The sequence below is a fragment of the Ruditapes philippinarum genome, unplaced genomic scaffold, assembly GCF_026571515.1.
Source record: "Ruditapes philippinarum isolate M1 unplaced genomic scaffold, ASM2657151v2 ctg3992_1_1_1_1, whole genome shotgun sequence".
Classification (NCBI taxonomy): Eukaryota; Metazoa; Mollusca; class Bivalvia; order Venerida; family Veneridae; genus Ruditapes; species Ruditapes philippinarum.
The window spans coordinates 209858-232797 of record NW_026863466.1 but is presented as its reverse complement, the minus strand read 5'-3'; the positions used below and the strand labels follow the sequence as shown (position 1 = coordinate 232797).

General features: G+C 30.5%; 1 protein-coding gene across 2 annotated transcripts in view; it reads right to left on the bottom strand.

The window, feature by feature from the left end:
• Positions 1-20718, bottom strand: part of LOC132722150 (glycosyltransferase family 92 protein F13G3.3-like) — a 36150-nt gene extending 15432 nt beyond the window's left edge. The window contains exons 1-2 of one of the 2 annotated variants that reach the window (XM_060706591.1): positions 19902-20718; positions 15169-16528 (exon numbers count right to left, since the gene is read on the bottom strand). In XM_060706591.1, the coding sequence (XP_060562574.1) occupies positions 15619-16528; positions 19902-20419 (1428 nt within the window). In that variant the 5' untranslated portion in view covers positions 20420-20718 and the 3' untranslated portion in view covers positions 15169-15618. Of the gene's footprint in view, positions 1-15168; positions 16529-19901 lie in introns of those variants that run through there. The other variant, XM_060706592.1, reaches the window with a different exon arrangement.
• Between the last annotated feature and the right edge of the window lie 2222 nt (positions 20719-22940).

Genomic DNA, 22940 nt, shown 5'->3' with positions numbered 1-22940 from the left:
TTATGATGATCTTGTTAAACAAATTAAATTCAAACTGTTCGACACACTTGTACACGATAATAAAAGATAAAACAAGGAAAAGTTTAGAAGTTTGTATATCTATTCAAATCTGTATTATAATACTGTAGATCAAAATGTAATTAAGTTAAACACAATATTATATTTTGAGTAAAGTGTTCGATCTCTCCACTATATCAAGTAAGGGTTAATACAGGATCTGCTTTGAAAATATGGTTAAGATAAAAATGATAACTTATTGAACCCACTAGAGGCGATATGAACTATTGTATTAGTCCATCGATATTTCTAGGTATATTTACCCGCCAAGTTTTCATATTTGTAATTGCCTTCTAATTTCATCTGATGCTTTATGTTTTATAATAAATACACGAAATACGCGAATAGCCACCTATTAAAGCTTTATCGCGATTTATATTATAAGTTTCTCAATTTTTTTTAAAAAATTTTGTTTTCTAGTTTTATAGATATTTAAGTTTTTTTCACTTTTTTTGGACGCGGTATAATGAAATCATGCTGTAACACACCAAAGAAAATCTACAAGAATCCTCGAAAGAAAAATAAACTGTAAAACAACTCTGATGTTGACCATTTTATAAGTAACCTAAAATCGAAATTACGCTGTAATCAAAACACGTGTACATCTTCTTCTTTAATCTTCAGCACTGATGAAGTTAGTACGTTGACATTACCGATGACAATAGATCATTTGAATTTTGATTTAATGAGTCCGATAGCGTGCATTTTATGTTACAAATAATGCAGAATAATACATTTTGATGATAACGTAAAACAAATCATTTGAAGAAATAGAAACATGTTTTGTGTTTCCTTATAAAGAAAGCACAGTGATTATTTTCAATTATTTTTTTTATTTGCGATTTATTACATCATTACGTTGAGGTAAAAAATAATTTTTTAAAGTCAAAATTTGCGTTCTTTAAACTTGAAATGATTTCTTGCACGCCTTGGAAAATGATTTCAAGAAAAGTAATATTGTTGTCTTTTCGTGTTAAAGCATTAACATGTTTTGCCAAACAGAAATAGCAATCCCAAAAGACTGTTATGTTATAGTAATTGAAAATGTTTTAGAATGCTAGGAACAATAAAAAATGGTTGGATGACGTTAATTTCAAAATTAGAGCTTAATTCTAATAATGACGTATGCATTTCTTTTTGGTAAAACGTTAACGCTAAGCTGTATGATTGTATTCATGTATAATAAAACGTCTTCAGATTCATGATTATTTTTATTGTTAATGAATACAATGGAGTTTAAACACTGATAAAACTTTATTTGTTATACACAAATAAATTTTAAGCTGGCATAATAAAACACATTTCAATTCACAGCGAACGAACTATATAACATATTAACATGCTAACACAAAATTTTATAACTTTTTGATAGACGAATCTTTCGAAATTGAATGGTAAAGGAACAGAATAATGACTACATCTAGGTATTTGCATTGAATTTAACATCTTGCCTACAAAATCTGATGAAAGGGCTGTCAATTAAAGGTGTATTATAACCGTTTACAGAATACTATCAAAAATTCAACTGATGAAGTATGCCGTTTGTAATATAAAATCTGTGTAAATCACAAAATATGTGATTTTTTCAAACAGTTCTTTGAATCAACTCACAAAGTTGCATGCATATTATATCTCTTCAGACAATCTGCTTTTGTGTTAAACTCTTTAAAATGACATTTTTTCTGTCGTTAAGAAAAGGACTGCGTAGTTGTCAAAGTACATTATAATAACAAATGTCAATTGTTTGACTTTGTAGGCGATGGGGAACATGGGAACCATTAAAAGCTTACGGCATGCAAGTATAATATTGATAAAATGATATTAAATATAAAAATAACACGTGCTGCAATTATTGACGAAAGGCAGGACTTTTTATATTTATTACTCCTATCATTTAAAATTTTGGTTATTGGAAGAAAACAATAAAGACTAATCTATTAATCTAATAAATTTTTAACAACACATATTTATAATTGATTCAGACACATTTTCAAGAAATACACCGATTATCAAATACCCAACGATTATAAAGTCAGAAGTCGATGAATTTATTTTTAAGTCTTAATGAAAGCTGCAAAAAAATGCAAATAAATGATAAGTAACGAGTTACCTTTTTATTCTAATAATAGTAGGCCTTTCTAATTCTATGATTTATCTTTCTTCTAAGAATCAATATTTTTTTATGAAAAAGTAAAGCTGAAATAATAGGTTCAGTTCTTCTTCAATTACTAAAATAAATATCTTTATAAAATGTTTGTAATTATTAGAGTTTTGCTTCTTTCCCGGAATAAAGTTAAATGCATTGGGGTTACGATATCTGAATATATTTCAAATATTTTGTTATTGCAAACAGCAACAAGGCATTGTATATCCTTAAATTGCTTCGTTTTGGTTTCATGAGTAGTTTCAGCATTGTTGTACACATTTAATTTTTCATTAACTCTAAGGTTTAAATCAGGATCCATCTGCCTTAAAGTATTTAAACCGTTAAAGTAATTAGTATCGGGCAATTTGATTATGATATTATCTAACATTTTCTTCACAGTGTGTTATTTTTTCTCCTGATAAGGATATCAAAGTAAAACTGACCTCTAGTAATATCGTTTTGAACCCTTTTTATAGCACTCGCATGTTGACTTTTTCAACCTTCTTACAGACATCCTTAAAACGCTGTTTTTAGATATGAATGAATTAAACAGACAACATATTATTTCCTTTACTGCCATAAAAATAGTAAATTAAGATTGCAATTAACATGAAAGCAAATACAATATTCTTTTTGTTCGTTTATTTTTTCCATTTTTAGACAAATAAATCATCTTTGAAGGTGAATAATGGACTACAATATAACCAGAACTTGACTTTGCATTTAATTTCATATGCTTAATCCGCCAGTCACCTATTGATTCCCGCTATCGACCTAAATAAATCACATTCAGGTGGTCCAACGAATATGCTAATGATAGCATAAATAAATATTTTACTGCAAGCCCCCCTCGTAAAGTTAAATCCTTTTGGTTGATATTCTCTTGTAACCGTAATATCCTTAAGATTAGCCCGTCACAAGATATTGACCTAAAAATCACATACAAGTATTTCAACAAATATGCTTATGATAATATTAATACATATTTTTGTTGCCAGCCTCCCATGTAACCGTTGATGTCGTTTGTATAAGCTATTCATAACTTATTGAATTACTAATTCGGACGTGATAATTAAATGTACAATTTACATCTTTTATGCTCGGTTATACTTAATATTATCTTGAAATCATGCATATAGACATAAAAAATCAGAAAGTGGCAGACGGGCATTTCAATTCAGAACTCCTCATTCATTGTAATCCCTATCATTAAACTAACAAAAACAATGGGGAAACCGTGTTAAACTAACGAATATACTTAGAATAATGTCTGTGTTTGATTTATTCACCCTTGCCGCCGAAATAATAATTTTTTGGGGATATCGATTCCCCTTTTATTAATTTATATACATAAAAATCTGAAACATTACGATACATTTTAAAGTTCTTTAGTTTTGACAAAATCAACTAATGTTCTTCTGAAACATGTTTGGTAAACTTTGTTAACAACCGTTTACCTTGTAGATTATAGCGGTATATTGAATAAAGAACTTTAAGCAGGTAAATGACCCAACAAGTGTTAAAAATGGGTGCGTATGGTAACATTTTCATACATATTTCAAACATTTTGGATTATTTAAAAATTATTTATCTTGTGCAGAAACAAAGGAATACGAGAAACAAAGGAATATATGCACATATCTTTTTTTTTCATGACAAATTTGACGTCATGACTTGATAACGTAATGAATGAGAGAGCAAGTCGTTACGCGAAAAAGAAATTAGAACTGACTTAGAACCCCTACAAAAGCATAAAAAAATATAAAATGTGTTTGTGTTGTACGTAAAATCAAATGATATTTCACTCGTGCACTCCAGGTCATTCAACTTGAATATTCTTGATTTCGTTGCTATAATGTACAAATTTGGCAAACGTCTGCGAGTTAAAACTATCAGAGTCTAATCTATACCCTTATCAAAATCAATCTAGAACGTGACATAAGAAATATTTTTTTTATCTCTGAACAAGCATACTTTTTTCTATTGCTCTGCTCTCAAAAACAAGTATTGATTTAAAAAAGGATTAACAGAGTGTACAGAAGCGATATTGATTAAGTGTGATTTCAATAATGTACAAACGCACGAAAATTTATTTAAAATTCAAAAGGGATCACTAATAAAGAATTTAAATTTTCTAATGGTCCGATGATTATTTTATGTCTTAAAATAAAAACAAGTAAAGAACTAAACTTTTGAAAAATTTGAAAATAAGTTTTTTGTGTGTGTGTTTTTTTAGTTAAATGCTAAAGACCTTTGAAGGAATTAATTGAAATCAATATGTGTTATTTATGTTATGTTAAGATGAAAATAAGAAACTTTTTTAAAGCTTGAGTACCATTCTAAGACGAACAATATTATTACAATCTCAAATTAAGAATTTAAAAAAAGTAATCAGCTTCCGTTTTAAATTCCATTTTAAAACATTTTCCTATTGACCGTATCACTTGTTAATTATATCCTTCGACAATATAACAATATTGAAGATTCCATGTACTTGTACGCTATTGTTTTATCAAAATGATGCTCTTAATTCAATGTGTTGGTGCAACAAGATAATTAAGACTCTTATTAGATCAACACATATTGATTACGTCTTCTTCAACAACAAAAAGAAACAATTAGCCTTTGGATATACAATTTCTCCTTAAGAAAGCCAATATAATCTAATTAGATAAATCTAAGAGCTTCTACTAAACGTAGAAATGAAACATGTTGCTATTTTAGTAACAAACATAGTAAAATGGTGATTGTACTGTAATCACATTTTAGCATGGCAATAATTGGTGCTGATTATCAATCAACATTAAAAGACAATAAAATTAATCAGTAATAACGATTTTAAAATACATTTAAAAATAACATATTGCCATCAAATTTCACGATTGCATTATGCGGAAAGCGAAATTAAGCAAATACGCATAACGCAAACGAGCGCACACTTGATATATTAAAGCGTTTAATGTAGCAAACTTTTATATCGGAAGCTTGTCCCTAAGCGATATAATGCATGCATAGTGATCATAACAAATTTCTTACGCTTACGATTAAGATTATTACACTATATGTCAGTAGAATTAAAGATATAAAATTTTCAACCCTTATTCTTGTATGACTGCTCTTGTTTGTACTTCACCATTTGGGATTATTTGTGAACAATTTCAATTAGGCCAAACTTATCAGCAATTGGTCTCAAGAGATTCAATTATAACTTGAATTACTGTGTAATCAAGAAAAGATCAAATTTCATTTTGTGACATAAATACATACGATTGATAAAAATCTGGAAGTGATCTCTAAGAAGCATTTATCACAACAAAACGACATGAGAATTGCCGATTCGATTTTATTGAGTCTGTACATTAAGGATAATGAATAAATGCAACATTCCTCACGTCCCCTAGCACCGGCTTGAGCGGTACACATTTCACAACTCTTAAAAGTTATGATGACATGTATTTTATGCGAATTAGTTATTAGCATATTTTTATTCGACGTCATACAAACGCCCGAAAACATATTCCCACATTGTTCTGTTATTTTGATAACAGTGTCGAAATTATGATGCATTGAAGAAAGCAATTATATATAAAAATAGCACCTGGGCCGGTAACGCGTTACTATAGTTACAATTATGCTAGTTATTCTGCTCTGAGTAATGCATGAATGATTTACAGCTCCTTGTAAATGGCAAAGAGATAGGTCATGACAGTGATGTAAATAAAAATATTTTATGCATGTTATATGGGTCCGTTTCAAAGATATTGAACCAGTCTACATAATTCTTGATCACCCCTCGTACCAGTGTATAATAAATGCAATAACGACAGTTACAGCATATGTGACTTTTACTGCTAAAGAATATTTATCAATAAACCATTTAAGTATCTAATTTTTTTAACATTCTAGGGGAGATAATTTGATTGGGATCATCTATAAGACGTTTTGTTACAAATAACGCACAATTATAAGACACTTTAATTTCTGATTGAATCACGTTATTTATTCATTGTCAGTTAAAAAGTGTGTATAAGTATATCCTTTCAAACCTGTATAATTATTGTGCATTTTAATGTAATTAATTTAGAACACAATATTTTGCCGAAATGCATCTGATTTCAGTTTTTATACAATTTCAGCTATGCTTTTTTTTTGAATACACAATTATCAATATATGAGGAATTTTTTTTCTAGTCCAACGCTTTTTGTAGTTATATATGCCCGCTTGATACGTATTCTTTATTCATCTGATGCTTTATTTTAGTAATAGATACAAATGAAAAGCGACGTAGGGTTGACCATCTTTGGCCGTTTGTTAACCTTTGTTATACCGGCAGCATAATCAGCTATAAGTCTTCGGACGATTCAATTCCATCTTGATTTAATCTAATCCTAGACCAATCAGGAAAAGATCAACATTTCATTGTGCCCTGATTATTCCAAATAACAAATACCACATTTATTTATAAAAATATTTTGGTAATAACAAAGCCAAAAACAAAAATCCATACTGTCGAGTTTTTGGAAAAAACACGCAGCTTACCATTTTGTTAAGCTCAGTCACTTTGGGGTACTGCACACTATGAAAACTGAAGGAAAACATAAGATTTATGTGTTTATTTTTTTTTAGGTTACTGTTTTTTTATTTTAGCTTTACATTTATTAATTTTAATGAGACGTTTATAATTAAAGTTTACTTTAATTTTTTAACATAAATTATTTTACGAAAAATGTAACGTTTTATTTGTTTTATTTGCTTACAAGAGACCCCTCATCATTTTTTTGTACTGAATGTTACGTTTTTTTGAAGATAATGTTTTGTTTCTCAATGAAATGGTATGCGGTATTTTAATATTTATACAAAAATCCATATGTAACTTAAGGCAACTATTTATTACGATCAAGTACTCTTTTATTTTCAATGACTTTTGATTTATGACACCCTTTATGTGCAATAAATATTACAACTATGTATACAAAAACTCACTTATTATGCATTAATCTTGCATAAGCAGATTGATATTACATACTTTCTCTCAAGAATGAATGAAACAAAGTGTATGATATATATTTGTGTACTAAGCTTGACTAGTTATTGTTTATAGTTAAATGCTATAAGAATAACTTGCTATAAAGATCGAAAAGAAATTTTAATATAGTTTGCACTCTTATTCTTTTTAATATTCGTTTATCAATGATCTCTGGATAAAGATACAATACAAAATTAATTTTAACAGTGCTTTACCTGGTACGACTAAATACAATCTATTACACGTTACAACTAACACGTTACAACTAAGCAATTTAATACAGTACTGATAACTAAGCATCACATAAGTCAATATGCATCCTGATAAAAAATACGATAAGATATGTTTACTCGAATATACATCATTTGCTGGTCGTAATAAATATTTGATGTAGCTCATTAGTCTTCGAAAGTTTAATAGAGTGTCTCTGGAAAAAAATAAATTGGGACCTTCATCACCCTAATTATAATCAATACTTGACTTGCCATTTAACATTGTCAGCATCAATGCGTCAGCCGTCTATCAATTTTCGCCAGTGTCCCAAATAAATCACTTATTCCTTTTCTGTCATGTTTTCTTTTTGTGTACTTTACACGTGTAGGAGAATTGATTTCTCCTGCTGTCAAGTAAAACTTGTTCATGCGATTTCTCAAAAATTAGTTTAACGTAAGTGGCGATTGCAAAAACATTGAAAATGTTATAAATCAAAGATTCCAGAAAGTATTTATATGAAATTATGTTTCAAGTCACGGATTTGGCTTTGATGGCGTGAACTGTGGTTGCTTATTACTACTGTCGTCTAGAAACAGGCTAAATTAATGCGGGCCTGCAACATTTTCATTTTCCTATTTAAACGTTCTTAAGTAATTCTGTTTCTCTATTTCAGGATGCAGTCTATGTTGTAAATCTCGGACTTATATTTCTTTACATTAGCTCGATTCAAAACGTAAGTTACTAATATAAATAGATGTTTGGAATAAGAAGAGATTGTGTGTGTTTTTTTTTTATTTCATTTTATTTTAACATTATCAAAGCTATACAGTAATTTCATGATGAATAACTGTGGAGTTGTTTTTTACAAGAACAAGAACATTTAGACATGTTTCAATGCTAATCTTTAACAAACAAGAGATAATAACTGAACACTTTTGCAAAGTACGGCTTTTGCTAATAGGAAAACCATAACTTTATAATAAGCATACTTTGAACAATTCGTGGCCACGTTTGGCATGCAGTTATTGTAAACAAAGTATATTCTGTTCCTAGAGCACTGAATGTAAAAGGCGGTAACGGGCACTCTTCCGCCCTTATTACATGATATGTAAACATTAACATTTCTTCTTTACTGTTATTTCTCGATAACTAGCATTATGGTCACATTTATAGCTTGAATGTGCTTGTCCAACTTTCAGTGTGGACTAAATCAATTTTAGGCACGGTTGTCAAATCTGTTGCCACCAGAAGGCTAAAGAAAACCATGTGATGTGGTAATTATTTTTATCTTGTAGAAGAAAGCTATTACTTTGAGATTCCGCTACATGTATATATGAAGATATAAATTCCTAAACAGTTACATTTGAAGGAAAAAACGATAGATAAAGCAATATTAACTGCGTCGTATCCACACTTTTTCATAAAAATTCTGCCCCGCTTCGAGTTGCAAGTTCGCTATAACTTTTGTTTTACAAAATAGTTGTGCAAGCAACATTTAACGAACGAAGCGGAAAATAGCGCAGCGTGTTAATACATATATCTGGTTTTCTGTCATTTCCAACAAAAAGAGTTATAAACAAAAACATACGTTTTTCGTTCCAAGATGGCGGCGTTTGTTTACATTTTGCAGGATACGACGCAGTTTTGATTCCCAGCCCTGTTTAACTTCATTCAGTTATGTTCTCTAAATAATTATATCGTCTTTCCATCTGGTATTTTCCTTAATGGTGATTTCTAACAATAAAGCATTTAGTTAAAAGAAAGTCTAGTTTAATTTTCAATAAAACCTAAATCTGTGACGAAATAAATGAATAGTTTCTAATTACTGGCATTTTCATTAATTAAGGTGTTTAATGCTTCAAGGATTTAAATGTTTCATGTTTTCTATGAATGCAAGACATGCAACAATGAAAGTTTAACATCTTTGGTTAAAACTGATAAAACTCAAAACATAGTTTGTTATAAAATTGCAAAGTTACAATATTATGCAACGCTAAAATGAATGCCTCCAAATTTAGCTAGTACAAGATAGGAACAATTTATTAAACTTTTACATTGTCTACGTACTTTGTTTAAACTTTATATAATGAAAGATTGTGAGTCAAGTTGTTAGGCAACAAGCATCCCATTGATTATTCTTCCTAGGAAGTAATTATCACCATTTGTGGTAGTCCACATTAAGTCAAAACCGAATTATAACCCATAATAGATGACAGTGTTAAATAAATTTGAAATCGCATGATTTAACTTTCTATATAACTTCTTATATTATCAAAGATAATTGCTCGAGCCAATTATTGACATTTTCTCACGAATCCCGCTGCAATTAGTTTCCAATCGTCTTAATTATTTATGCAAATGGTCTTAAGGAACACACAGCGCGGTCCAAAACAAACAGCACTGAAGTGATATTCAAACAGAAGCTGTTAATATAAATCAATTAGGAGCACAAGAAAATAAATGGTTCATACTAATGTCGTGTATTTTTCCAATCTTGATCAAATACTGTTCATATATATGAACCGTTTCTATAAGCATGTACCGGTATTGTCAGATCCATAAGAATATATGTGGAGTGTCAAGTTTTGGTTCCACTTTAGAGATTTTAATAATATTCTGAGCATTTGGTAAAGTAACGCTCTTGAAAATATCATTAATTTGCTGTGATATTCTGATTTGCTACGAAAATATTTGCTTGCTGCTTGACTACTACCTACATGCTGCGCAATCTGAGATTGCTGCAGTATCTAGTTTGCTCAATTATTCAAGTGTTGCAATACCTTTACTTCCTGAACAACTTTTGGTGCTGAACTACCTGGATTTGTTGAAGTACTCGACTTGTGCCTATTCTTTCTCTTTTAAAATTTATCTAATTTCCCTTTGAAACTCCCCGGGAAATTTTAGGGGAACTTCCTCCCCACTCCCTTTGTACGTGCTTTTTCCCTTTGAGGTTGCGGCCAAAAAACGTACCTTATTTTAAATTTTATAAGACTTGCTGCCCAGTATTGGACCTGTTGTACATCTTAGCCTGTCTGCACTACTTCAAAGCAGATTTCTCTCCTAAGTCATGCTTCTTCCAGGGAAGCAGACCTTTTAAAGACTTGATTATTTCCTAGGAAGCTGATGTCTGAACATGAATTGCACAAAAATATTGGTCTTCAATTTAATTCTGAATATACTGCTGTACTATCTTTTACATACCGATGATATATTTACAATTTTAAAGTTATAAATTTAGACACCTAAAAAGAGCTTCCTTAATAGCAAACCGCACCATGAGCGTAAAAAATTGTCATGTTTGTAATTTTCTTGACCAATCAATGTTTTGCTATTCAAATTGCCGTACCAAAGGGTAGATCTGTAAATGCCAAGTTTTACAAAGGCAATGTCGTTCATAAATTTAAGAATGTTTGAAAATCCGTCGACAAGCAACTGGTCTCCGTGGTACCAGGTGGTTGCATGACATTGCTTCGTCACACAAAGCTTCCATTGTACGATGATATCTGAATCAGGAAAAGATGGTCGAGCTTCCTTTCCGTCATTATTCGCTAGATCTTGCCCCTTGTGTCATTTTCCTAATTCCGAAGCTCAAAAAACGTCTTGCTGGAAGAAAACAAACGCGAAAAAATCTCGGTTCGGCTATTTTTCAGTGTCTGGAGAGTATACCACGAAAAGATTATGAACACGCATTTAAAAACTGGATTAAAAGACTAAAACTTTGTATATCACATGGTGGTGAGTATTTTGAACGATTTATTCATTATTTTTATTATTTTGGCACTGTTTGTTAAGCACGTCTGAAAATTGACCCAGTTGCATCAATATTTGAACACCCCTCGTATAAGTGTCATTATTATATTTTATTAACAAACAGCCGATTTGATAAACATTTGTACATGAAAGAAAAGTAAGATTGCCTCATCACAACTAAGAATTCAATCATAATAACTAGTTATCAGTGGTTGAAATACAACTCGTATACCTTTGGTCTTGAACCAGATTCAAAAATATGTGAAAATAGATTGCTGAAAATGTTTTCTCTCTAAAGACAATTATTTTGTAATTTCCAGCTCCGAGAGATGATACAAGGCATCTAAATAAGTCCTTTATGCTTCAAATATATTACGCTGAAACAAACTATTTACATAACACTTGATTTCAGCAGTTTTCAGACAAAGCTATCATTTCCAATATCTGGGGAAATTACAAACCAAACAGAATTGGTGAAAATTTTTAGCAGATGCAAATGTATAATCATTCAACTGGTGAGTTATTTGGTTTAACTTGCCTTATTTGAAATAAAAATGAAAATCCCTTTGACTTTGGGGCATGCTTTTCCCAAAGCAAAAAAACTTTTTTTTTTTATTAAAATTTTTATAGCAAATATAAAAATAAGGGTTTTGGAAAAGGGAGATTCTTGTAATGTAGTATGTTACTTTTGTACGTGGAATACAATTTTCTAGACTTATAATTTCAATATGATTACAAATGTATTTGTTTAAATCTATTATAGGTTTCACTTCAGTGTTGTTATATTTTTCTGGTCCTTCGGGATCATTGATACAGACACTATTATGTGTTGAGAATTGAGTACCGCTCAAGCCGATGCTAGGGGGCGTGAGGGATGTTGCACGTATTCATTATCCCTCATGTACAGACTCAATCAAACCGAGTCTGCAGTTCTCTTGTAATTTTGTTGTGATTAATGCTTCCGAGGGATCACTTTGTTTCCAGATTTTTAAACCTAGTATCCTCTGTTAACATGAAAAGTTTAACACGTTATAATTATCCCTCATGCGCAGACTCAATAAAAATGAGTCTGCAATTTTCAAGTAATGTAACTGATCACTTTTTTCCAGATATTAAAATTGAATCTTCTATGAAGATGAAGCACATAAACTGTGCAGTTGAGTGATATCCAGATACCGTAATAATTATAAGAAAGAGATCAATGATCGTAAAACATCCAAGCTTTATTTGTTTTTTTTTACAGGTAATAAATATCATAATATTTTTCCAAGGAACAAGTGTTTCTATCTTTAATGACACTGATGTTAATGCTATTGACATGAATAGCTGGTTTTAGAACGTGTCATTTGGTATGACAGTTAATTTGGTCTTAAGTGAAATCGGCCTCAAGTTAAAACGGCCCATAATATGACAAATCGGCCTAAAAAATAGGGGGCGTGGACGGTAATTTGCACTTTCCAGTACCGTCCATGAACAGGCTCAATCAAACCGAGCCTGCAACATTTTCAATTTTGTTGTGTTGGACTTTCTTTAGGGATTCTGTTTTTCTCTATTTCATAAATATGCTTCATATTCATTTTGGAACCAAACTGACAATGTTCAGTCACCTTGTTTCTCAAACAGTTTCTGGCAGATAATTGGGACTATTAGATAGATTTGTGTCATATTTTAAGCATGCATCGTAAATGATTGACACCTTGAATATTTATTTTGTCATTTATAATTTTAATCAATATGTTGTGTTGACAGCGTGCAAGTCTAAAAATAATGTGTGTGTTTTGTTTTGTTTTTTTTTCTTCAAAATAATGATTTCGCTTCTTTAATTAAATGGGAAACCTGTGTTGTAAAATAAAAAAGCTTCAACATTAAAAGTGATTAGGCCATCTGTCCTGTAAATTATTATATTGAAATGATATGTAGGCATCTGCGACAGGTAAAGCATATTATTATAACAGCCAACGAGCAGCCAATTGTTTAAGTCAGTAAAACGGTTTATCTGTCTTTATTAGCATTTATTAACTTGTTTTAATTCTATAGGTTAACTGTCTTTAAACTATTATTTCGTATACAGATTGACTTATTTGTTTTTGTTTTCTTGAGAAAAACATTTATAAATTATTTTTTTACCCTTTGCTGTTTGCCACAGATCAATAATACAAACAGTCTTATCAAGACGTTTAACAAGTTATCTAGTTGATTGCTATCATTTTCATTGTTGATCAAGTACTTTTTACAAATAGCCTTTAATCTAAATACAACTTGGTAAATCATTATCTTAAAAATCAGATAAATGTCGTGAAACGCACTTAAGATTCACATTGCAAGCGTGCATTATTAATCTCATAAGATAAGAAGTACAAATAGATAAAATAGATAAAATACCTTAAAGGCACATTAAGCCTAAAATAGTGTTATTCTTATTTCTCAAAAGCATTTAAACTGTGGGGTCCTCCTATAGTTTCCTAAAGTTTACACGTTGGACATATATCTGAGCTATGCGTTTTAGCAACTGGTACAGTTAAAGTGATTTAGTATTTAGTTTTTTGTATTGAAGTCAAATATTTTGTTCTAGAACATTTAATTATCTGCTTTATAAATGTATGTAATATCGGATCATGTAATGCACACTTGCCAACAACATCTTTCGTGGTTTGCTGTTATATCTGTATCTAAATATACTATCAACATAATTATTTATTTTATTACATTAAACGTTTCATTATAGGCCATTTCACTTAAAAGGAACTCCACTAAGGTACAAAAATCTAAAATCATTAAATTTAAATTTCTTACAACACAACTGGGGCACTTAAAACAACAGACATAATTATATGCAAAATATATAAAAGAAATATAATAAAAGGTATAAATTGAAAATCGTATTGTGTGCTATTGTTAGCTCATTTAAAATGAAAAATGGTGCAATAAATTAGGCCATTTTCACAATTAGCATACTCATTAAAAACACGCAGATAGCGAATGATATTTTTAAAACTGTAGACAGTTACATCGCATAGGACTTTAATCTCGAAAACAATATATATTTCCAGTCCTGTCATGTCAAAACACCTTAAAGAGACAATCAACATATTAATGGTCGCATATAAGTAGATTTCCGCTTTAAGAAAATATCATTCCGTTTAAGAACATTTAACGATTATCCGTTTTAAAAAAATGCTTATACATTTTAGAAACGAAAAATAAATATATGTCAACGAAATTAAAGTGATTAATATGCCACATTAGAAACGAAAAATAAATGTATGTCAACGAAATTGAAGTGATTAATATGCCACATCAGTGTTTCTCGTTCACTTTGCTTATTACAGATGACTTATTTGTCTGACAAGTATGTTGTAATGGAAAACGTCTTGTATCGTTAATTATTATGACAATTACTTTATAGAATATGTCTGGTATTCCTTTTCAGAATAAAAAAATGCCTAGTTACTGCATCCATCGGCCAAAAAAAAGACGTTTCTAGTGAGTATGTAAAACGTCTGAAATGACATTTACTGAATTTGATTTCTTTTCGTTCCTTTTTTCCTTTGCCTTACTTGCATTTAATTATTACTTTACGTATAGACAGGTTGCTATATCGTTCATTTCAAGCATTACATAGATTCCTAGAACATTTTCATTTCAAGCAATATAATGTGTTTGTTATAGTGTTAACATATTTCAAAATGCAGACCAAATCTGTATTTATATTACTTTAATCCAGGAATACTAAGTCTTATAAATTTGTAAAATAGAAAACGGAAACATGCACCGCAATACTAATGAATTCCTGTTTACTTCTAATATTTTTAAAAATTTCAAAGATTAGTTTAATAAAAAAGGGAAAATCTACTTTTTAAGTGTTTTTAAATATAACAAAATCTAAAAATGTAAAATTTTCACTTGAATCTTTAAATTTAAAAAAAAAAAATTTTTTTATTTTCATTTTTTTTTTTAGTACATTTTACAAAAAAATGATTTTCTTGTAAACGTTTGAGCTTTAGAAATTTCATATGATCGTGTATTAATGATCCTTTTTCATACAACCCTAGGAGCGGATCAGGTTGTATTAGCTTATTGCCGTTTGAACTGGGTCATGTAACCTTTGAAAACTAATTATAACTAAAACATAACTAGAAAATAACAGTAGAATCCTAAACAAACAAATCAGTTTGAAAATTGAATGGTGAACAAACACTAAAGGAGTTTATACAAAAACTATCGATTAAAATAATTAATTATAAATGACATAATAATAATTTAGATATTTCAACACACCTCCAGTGTTTACAGTTGAAAGTCAACATTAATCTCCAACAGAGGATTATAATTATGTCCTTTATTATCTGTTCTGTGTTTCGAAAGTACATTCATCAAAATACCTCTAATCTTTGAAGCAAAATTTAGTTTCCTGCAGTAAGTGTTTTATTCTAACATTAGATTCTCCAACTTTAATTCTTTCCATACGCTTTCAACGTTGCTGATGAGCGCCTTTTCAAATTTGTCGAGGACCGTAGTATCTTTAACCCTTTGCTGTTTATCCTCGTAATTCTCCCAGTTTCTATAGTGATGGAGCAAACCTATTTGTGAAGTAACTTTAACAACGCGTGCATTGGGGATTTCGTGTATAAGAATATAATTGACACGTGATGGCCTAACAAAATACTTTGAACGGGCCATGTGGTGATATATCTTTGTCTCGTGATCAAAATGTTTCAATGTTATTAACTTAAGTTGTTTGGCCTTTGCTTTTCCTTTGAATTCTACCTCATCATTTGTCCATTCTTTTCTGAAAAAGGTATTTTTGAAAATGAATCCATCCGCCGATTGGTCAAGATCTTTCATCATTTGAGTCCAGTTGAAAGCATTCCCCGAATGAGGAATAATGTATTCATCCAAGTCGATATTTGACATAAATTCTGAGATTTGCTTAGTCCTGAAAAGGCAGTCATTCAGTGCAACAGTTTGACCAAAGTAATGAATGTGATGTTGAACTGGAAACGGAAGTCTCCATGGAATAATTTCTGTGAAATTGCGTTCCGAATAGAATTTCAATATATTTTTCACATCTTCCGATATTGAATAATCATAACCGATAACTTTGTCGACACCAAGAATTCGATTGAGTTCTACCCATTCGATGAATTCATGAGCACTTCTGTAGCTGAATATTGGCGCCAAACAAACCGTAAAGTGCCGTTGGTAAGTGTCGACTTTTGAGGCATTTTTTATACTCAGGAGATTCAAAGCGTTTTGACACGGATGTGTTACCAGTGAAACAAATGATGGCGTATCATTACCATTCAATTTACATTCAAACGTCACTGCAGTATACCTGTAAGAAAATAATAAATTACTGGATATTTATACACAACGTGGTAAAATGTGATATGCATGAGACAAACACCTCAAAGCGGATACAATTCCAGAATTAACTAAAAGGTTACGTAATAAGTAAATTTAAATAGCTCAAGGACAACGTTAACTTATTGCTTATTCAATTTCGGAAAAGGCCACTACTGGGAGTAATTAGTTTTCGAGTTTTTATTTCTTTTGATGTCATTTTTATTTTCAATTGTTAGAAAAAAATATATAGAATATACAATGGTCAATATTTTGCACTTCTTTTATACGTAAAGCCACGTTATGCGTCAGAAGCGAATATATTATTCCTCCTAAAGAAAGGGCGAACATGATTAAAATAACGTTTAAATAACGGTTTTAGAGAATATCATGTCAGATGCTTATCACCTGAAGAAAGTATCGCTGAATGTGAACTTATTTGTCATAGAAAATAAAATATAAATATGAAGTAGTATTTCAACTTTCATACAAAATACAGAATCACTACAACCGTTCTAACTAACAACTAGTAGCAAAAGAAACGACGGTTCGAGTAACTGGCCAATGAGTAACTTTGAAACTAAAACAGGACACTTAAAATAAGAGCGATATTTTGAAGCTTTTGAGAAGTAAAAAATAAAAATATTCATGGGGCCCTCGAGATTAATACGATGAATAATGATATGTCGGAATGTTTAATATTATCAATAACGTTACGTATATTTCTTCCAATGGCATATATTTTGTGGAAAGGGATACACTTTTTTTTAATGATTAATTGGATGAAATTTTCGGCTTGGCTTAAAGGCAATCGGAACACCTTTACGCTTAGTATTTTTCGTAGCGTTGCGGTTGGTTGAAAAACTTGTGTGTGTTTTAAGTTCAGGTATACTCGCCACCGGTTGACCAAATGGGCGAGTCCTCAAAATGAGTATTTGTGAATTTAGATTTTGGTCAAGATACAGAAAGATGGCCCAATTTAAGACGCTTTTCCTGGTTCTTTAGCGCGCCCAGTGCATAAGCACTCATACACGGGACTTTGATTTAAAATCTCTTCCGAAAGACTGATAAGTAATCAGTTTGTCAGCCCGGGAAATGAACTCACATCGTCGAGATTATCAGTCTATGCATGTTATTTACGTATAACATAATTTTGCAACCGAGCCTTCTTGTACATGTACGTAAATAATTTTAAACCTGGAAAAGAGGAGATCTGATCAAGATTTATTAAGTCTATTACTCGGTGCACACGTTTGTTCACATATTTGTAAAAAAATGCACATTCGATAACCATTTTCCTATCAGAAATGTATAGAAAGATGATTAATTTTTGCAACTTCGACTAAAAGATTCTGCCTGGATATTTCTCTATTCTCTATTTAAAAAAAAGACAGTTTGCCGACTAAGTCAATATATTTAAACATTGATTTGAAATCTTATCTTTATGATAATCATAAATCGTTTCGAAGCGAGGGATACAATGAAGATCATTTGATACAGTTATGATATTCTTCCCTTAAGTAAATACAACTTTCTTTTTATTTACAGCAAATAGATCCACACAACGTAGATTATATATCTTTATTCAAAATAACTTATGATATTTTAATTTATGTTTATTTTTTGTTAAAAACAATTAGTGTTATTTATCATTCTCGTGCACACCTGAAAAAATATTGAACTCGGCTGGCACCTTGTTCAACAAAGTTTTGACAGCCAAGTTTCTTCCAATAGAATTCAGTATTGTACTCAATAATGTATAATCAAACTACTAATATCAACCAGATACTAAAGCATGGGTGTATGTTCCGGTCGATTTTATTGCTTTCGGTATTTTGTAACATTATAATACAAGATGATAGTTCATGAGTGTATTATTTTGATAGGTTGTGTTGATTTTGTAAACAAATACAACATGTGTATTTAATGCTAATTCGTTGTATCACTTGTGTTGATTTTCTAAGATAATATATTTATGAGTTATCGGTTGTATCGCTTGTGTTAATTTGTAAGATACAATTATATGAGTGTATTATTATCATAGGTTGTGTCACTTGTGTTTATTTGTAAAGTGTAATTTTCTGATTCGTTTTATTTAATTTTTAAGATGATTTTATATGGTTGTATTATTCTCATCGGTTGTGTCACTTGTGTTGATTTGTAAAATATACTTATATGAGTATAAAATTCTGATCGGTTGTATCGCTTGTGTTGATTTGTAAAATATACTTAATTGAGTGTAATATTCTGATCGGTTGTATCGCTTGTGTTAATTTGTAAGATTGTATTATATGTGCGTATTAATCTGATCGGTTGTATCGCTTGAGTTGTAATCCTCATAACTCTAAATGTCAAACGATGGAATATAGTACAAAATATAATATTTATGCATTATGTTCGTAGAATTCAATATGATTGCATTAACGTTTTCTTTGACAACTTAAACTTAGATAGTAACAATTCAAATAAGCGTAATTTACTATAATACAGCTTGTGCTGGTATGCTACGCTTATTTTCCTGGGTGGCCTTTTCAATATGGACAAAGCCATCCAACATTTTACGGAAATTTACTACTTACTGAATCATTATACTATCTGAATAAAATAAAAGGTACTGTTCGTGTTGAAATGGTACGGACGCTCCAGCTGATATTGGTTTGCGTTGGTTGCATGAGTAAAATTAGTTGCCGTTAGCAGACTAAAGGTTTAAGACCCATTATGTCCAAGTACTTTTTATTTATATCCCTGAAAAGATTTTAGTTTTTGATGTCCTATGATATTTTTCAAAAAATGTCTCATTGGCAAGCTTTTGTAAACCAGATTCATGCTTATTTTCATGAAAAAATGTGTATTTAAAAGTAAAATATTATTAAGTGAACAAAGAGTGTAATTAATATATTGTAAACGGCACCTTAAAATTACGAAAATTACCAAAACTAAATCAAAATATGCAAAATTAAAATCTTACAGCGTTAGTCACGGAAAAGTAGTTGGTGACAGATACTGAACAATTGCTTAGAACATGTAAATTTTCTTGACTTGTGATTGTTTTCTTTCTTAAAATCTTAGTACATTTTGCTTAAGGTTGATTTCCTCGATATAGGTTTGGCTCATCTGGAGGCATGCAGCTTAAAAATGAAATAGTTATTTATATGGATGTAAAAATTCTACTTTGTTAACATTTTTTCTATCTTTATAATAAAAGAATCAGAGCTACTTACTACTCTGAAACGATCATCTAAACGTTATAAAACTTATGTTTGCCCGTTCTGATAATATTCGTTTATAAGCAATTATGAGTCTTTAATGTAAATATTTTATTATATAATTAATATAATTCAAATGAAATGGTATAAAGTATTTACGGTAATGGTCCGGCAGGGTCGTTAGGTGTCCCGACATTAGCATCAGTTTCCCGCATTTCTATTTCACCAGTTATGTCCCGTAGTGTCCACAGTTGGCAAATTACAGTGACTTTATACATTGGTTTTGCACCAATGATAAATATCTTTTTCTCAGTATTAATATAATATGCTGAAATAACAAACATTGTCAAAGATTTGTCTACCGGTTGCCAAGACCCATCTTGGCCGATCTGTGTTTTATCTAGTTTTCCTCGACAAACTCCGTTAACTAAAGAATTATCCATTACAGGCCTCTCACGAAGATGTTCAACTTTGTCTCCGGGAACTGCTGTATTATCGAACAAAGCATCACTTGAGGCTTTTCTAACCAAACTCTTAAACGGTATATCCAATACAGAATTTAGAATAACATTGTGAGCTTTTAAGTTAGTTGCAACTAATACTAATATTATTAAAACCACAACAAATAATATCCACACTTTCTTAGTTTTCATAGACCGGTATTTTTTGAAAACCATTTTGTGTACTATGCCTGTCTTTTCTGCACGTTTAAATCATTCATAACAGTCACACACATTTTCAAAGTTTAAACCACATGCATATTACAAACCACTCCAAGATAAAGCTTCTCGTGTCCAAGTTTGTTTAATTTGTCCTTATATAGTGATAAAGCCAACTATTTATCTTGGCTTAAGCAAATTCATTAAATTTTCTTTAGGTTATCATTTTAAAGAATGAACAGTTTACAATTATCCATTTTCAGACTGAAATGCATGTTTGTTTCTTATAATACAGAAGTGTCGAATAAAAGACACAGTTTTAGTAGCATTGTGAAAAGATTTAAACACGTTCTACGTACATTGCACTAGTCATTCACTCCTTAAAGACCAAACCTAGGAATGGCTGGTGGGTGGTTTCCCTTGAATTTTTTTTAACTGTATTCAGCTCAGGGAGAGATTTTCAAATATATTTTATGTAAAAACTGTTTTTTACCAATGAAAAAAATCCTAAATGAAGCCAAATGATTAACCTATGAGTCTAGATAAGAAATTTGAAAATGTATGAAGAAATAGGTTCATATAAATTTATGTCAAATGATAACAGAAATTCAAATTTGAACTAAGGGGAGGAGTTTATTATGTAAATAACCATGTGACCACATTGTTTGTAAACATAGCAATGTGATCACATGGGAATCCATACACATGCAAGAAATACATCAAATTATTACTTACTTGATTTAATGGTTTTTTGTAAGGTTTGTCAGAATAATCCAATTTGCATCAAATGAATTGTAGTTAATATTGATAAAAGTGCATAAATCCAGGGCATTTCACAATGAAAATATACAGAAATGATAAAACTCTTGACTTGTATTTCTCACTATTGTACGTATATCAATTTTACAGACACATTATACTGAAGTTATAAATATTGGTAGTAACTTTGTATTTCATCAACTAAGGATAGAAATAGTGTCCAGTGTAGGATTGTTCTAGTCGATTAGGATACAGTTTCCTTAGTTTATTTAACACAAAATTTTTAATTATATGTTCTCTAGTTGGACAAAAAAAGTGCTAAGAAGTTATCATTTCTTCAATGGAGTAATACATTGGTTCTTAGTAACTTCCTTTTACACCAAGCATTGGGTCTTTACATAATTGAACAAAAGATTTTGTATCGGATTTTTATTAAATTTATTTAGCTTTTTTGCCTTGACCTTTTTTTCCATTCAGGACTTTTCTTTCACATTTACACATGATGAGCAAAAACATTATACACATGAAAAAGTAAAATCAGAATCAAAATCATTAGTTTCATCTGCTCTTTGTCTGATAATAAATAATACTATAGTTAGCTATATAAATTAAGACCTTACAGGCCTTGTGACCCCTTTTGTACTGTAGTGTTATATGCCAATTAAACATAGAAATGTGATAATTTGTTTTATCTCTGCTGATAGCAGCATAGCAATACACTTCCTAATTAAAATATACCTGAGGTACCAGAAATCATACCATATAGTAGTTGATTATGGGTCAAAATAGTAGTTGATTATGGTCACAACAGGAAATATTTCAAGAATAGATATATCTGACCGTTTGGCATCAAGGGATAAACTTGACAGTCCTGCAACTGGTGATCAAAAATTAGGCTAACTTTTCTTGTCTCTTAAAGAAAGGTAGGTTTTTTGTGTAAAAACTCATCGTCTGCTTTAGCTATTTTTAGAAACAGTACACTTAGTCAGCTTTTGCTGGACGTCTATCACTGATAAAACAATGTAGAAAGAGTGTTTATTTGCATCCGATAGTCTGATCGGATGTTGGGGGTTTAATGTCTGAATTATTTATCTAACGGGTTTTTATATGTACAATGAACAAGCAACATTTACGAAGAAGAGGAACAACTACATCCCTGATAAATCACTTGTTCTATTTATTACAGTTTGATATTGTTAATTTGACATCGTCAATTTTTCTATTTCATAGTGGAAACATTTTATTTATCGAAGCGGAGTGTGTGTTTACTTTTTTGTTTGATAATTAAACTTTTACATATTTTAAGGGGGCGGGATCAGGGTTACCTGGAACCACTGTAACTTGTGTTATCCTTTTTTTGGTTATTCCAATTTAACTCGGCAAATAGTAATATGAAAAGCAAGATCAATGAATGGATCCCCATACAAGAATCAGCGGAAAAAAGCCAAGCATGACAAATCCAAAATCATTGTCAATGAAAAAACGAGTTAAAATTTGACACTTAATGTTATATATATAACGCAACGTCATCAATACTTTGTCATTTTATAACTTACTATAGTCTGAAGTAATCAAAGAAATCCGATCTTAATTTTACATAAAAATTCAAACGCGCTTGTTTATCTCAATCTACTACGTGTGGCCTTTATAACGTTTAACTGCCATGTATATAAATGAGTTAGAAATAACTATGGTTTTGAATACGTAGCAATGCATTGTACATTGTATTATTATTATTTTTAAAATAATTATTATTATTGATCCATTGTAGTTCTTTAAA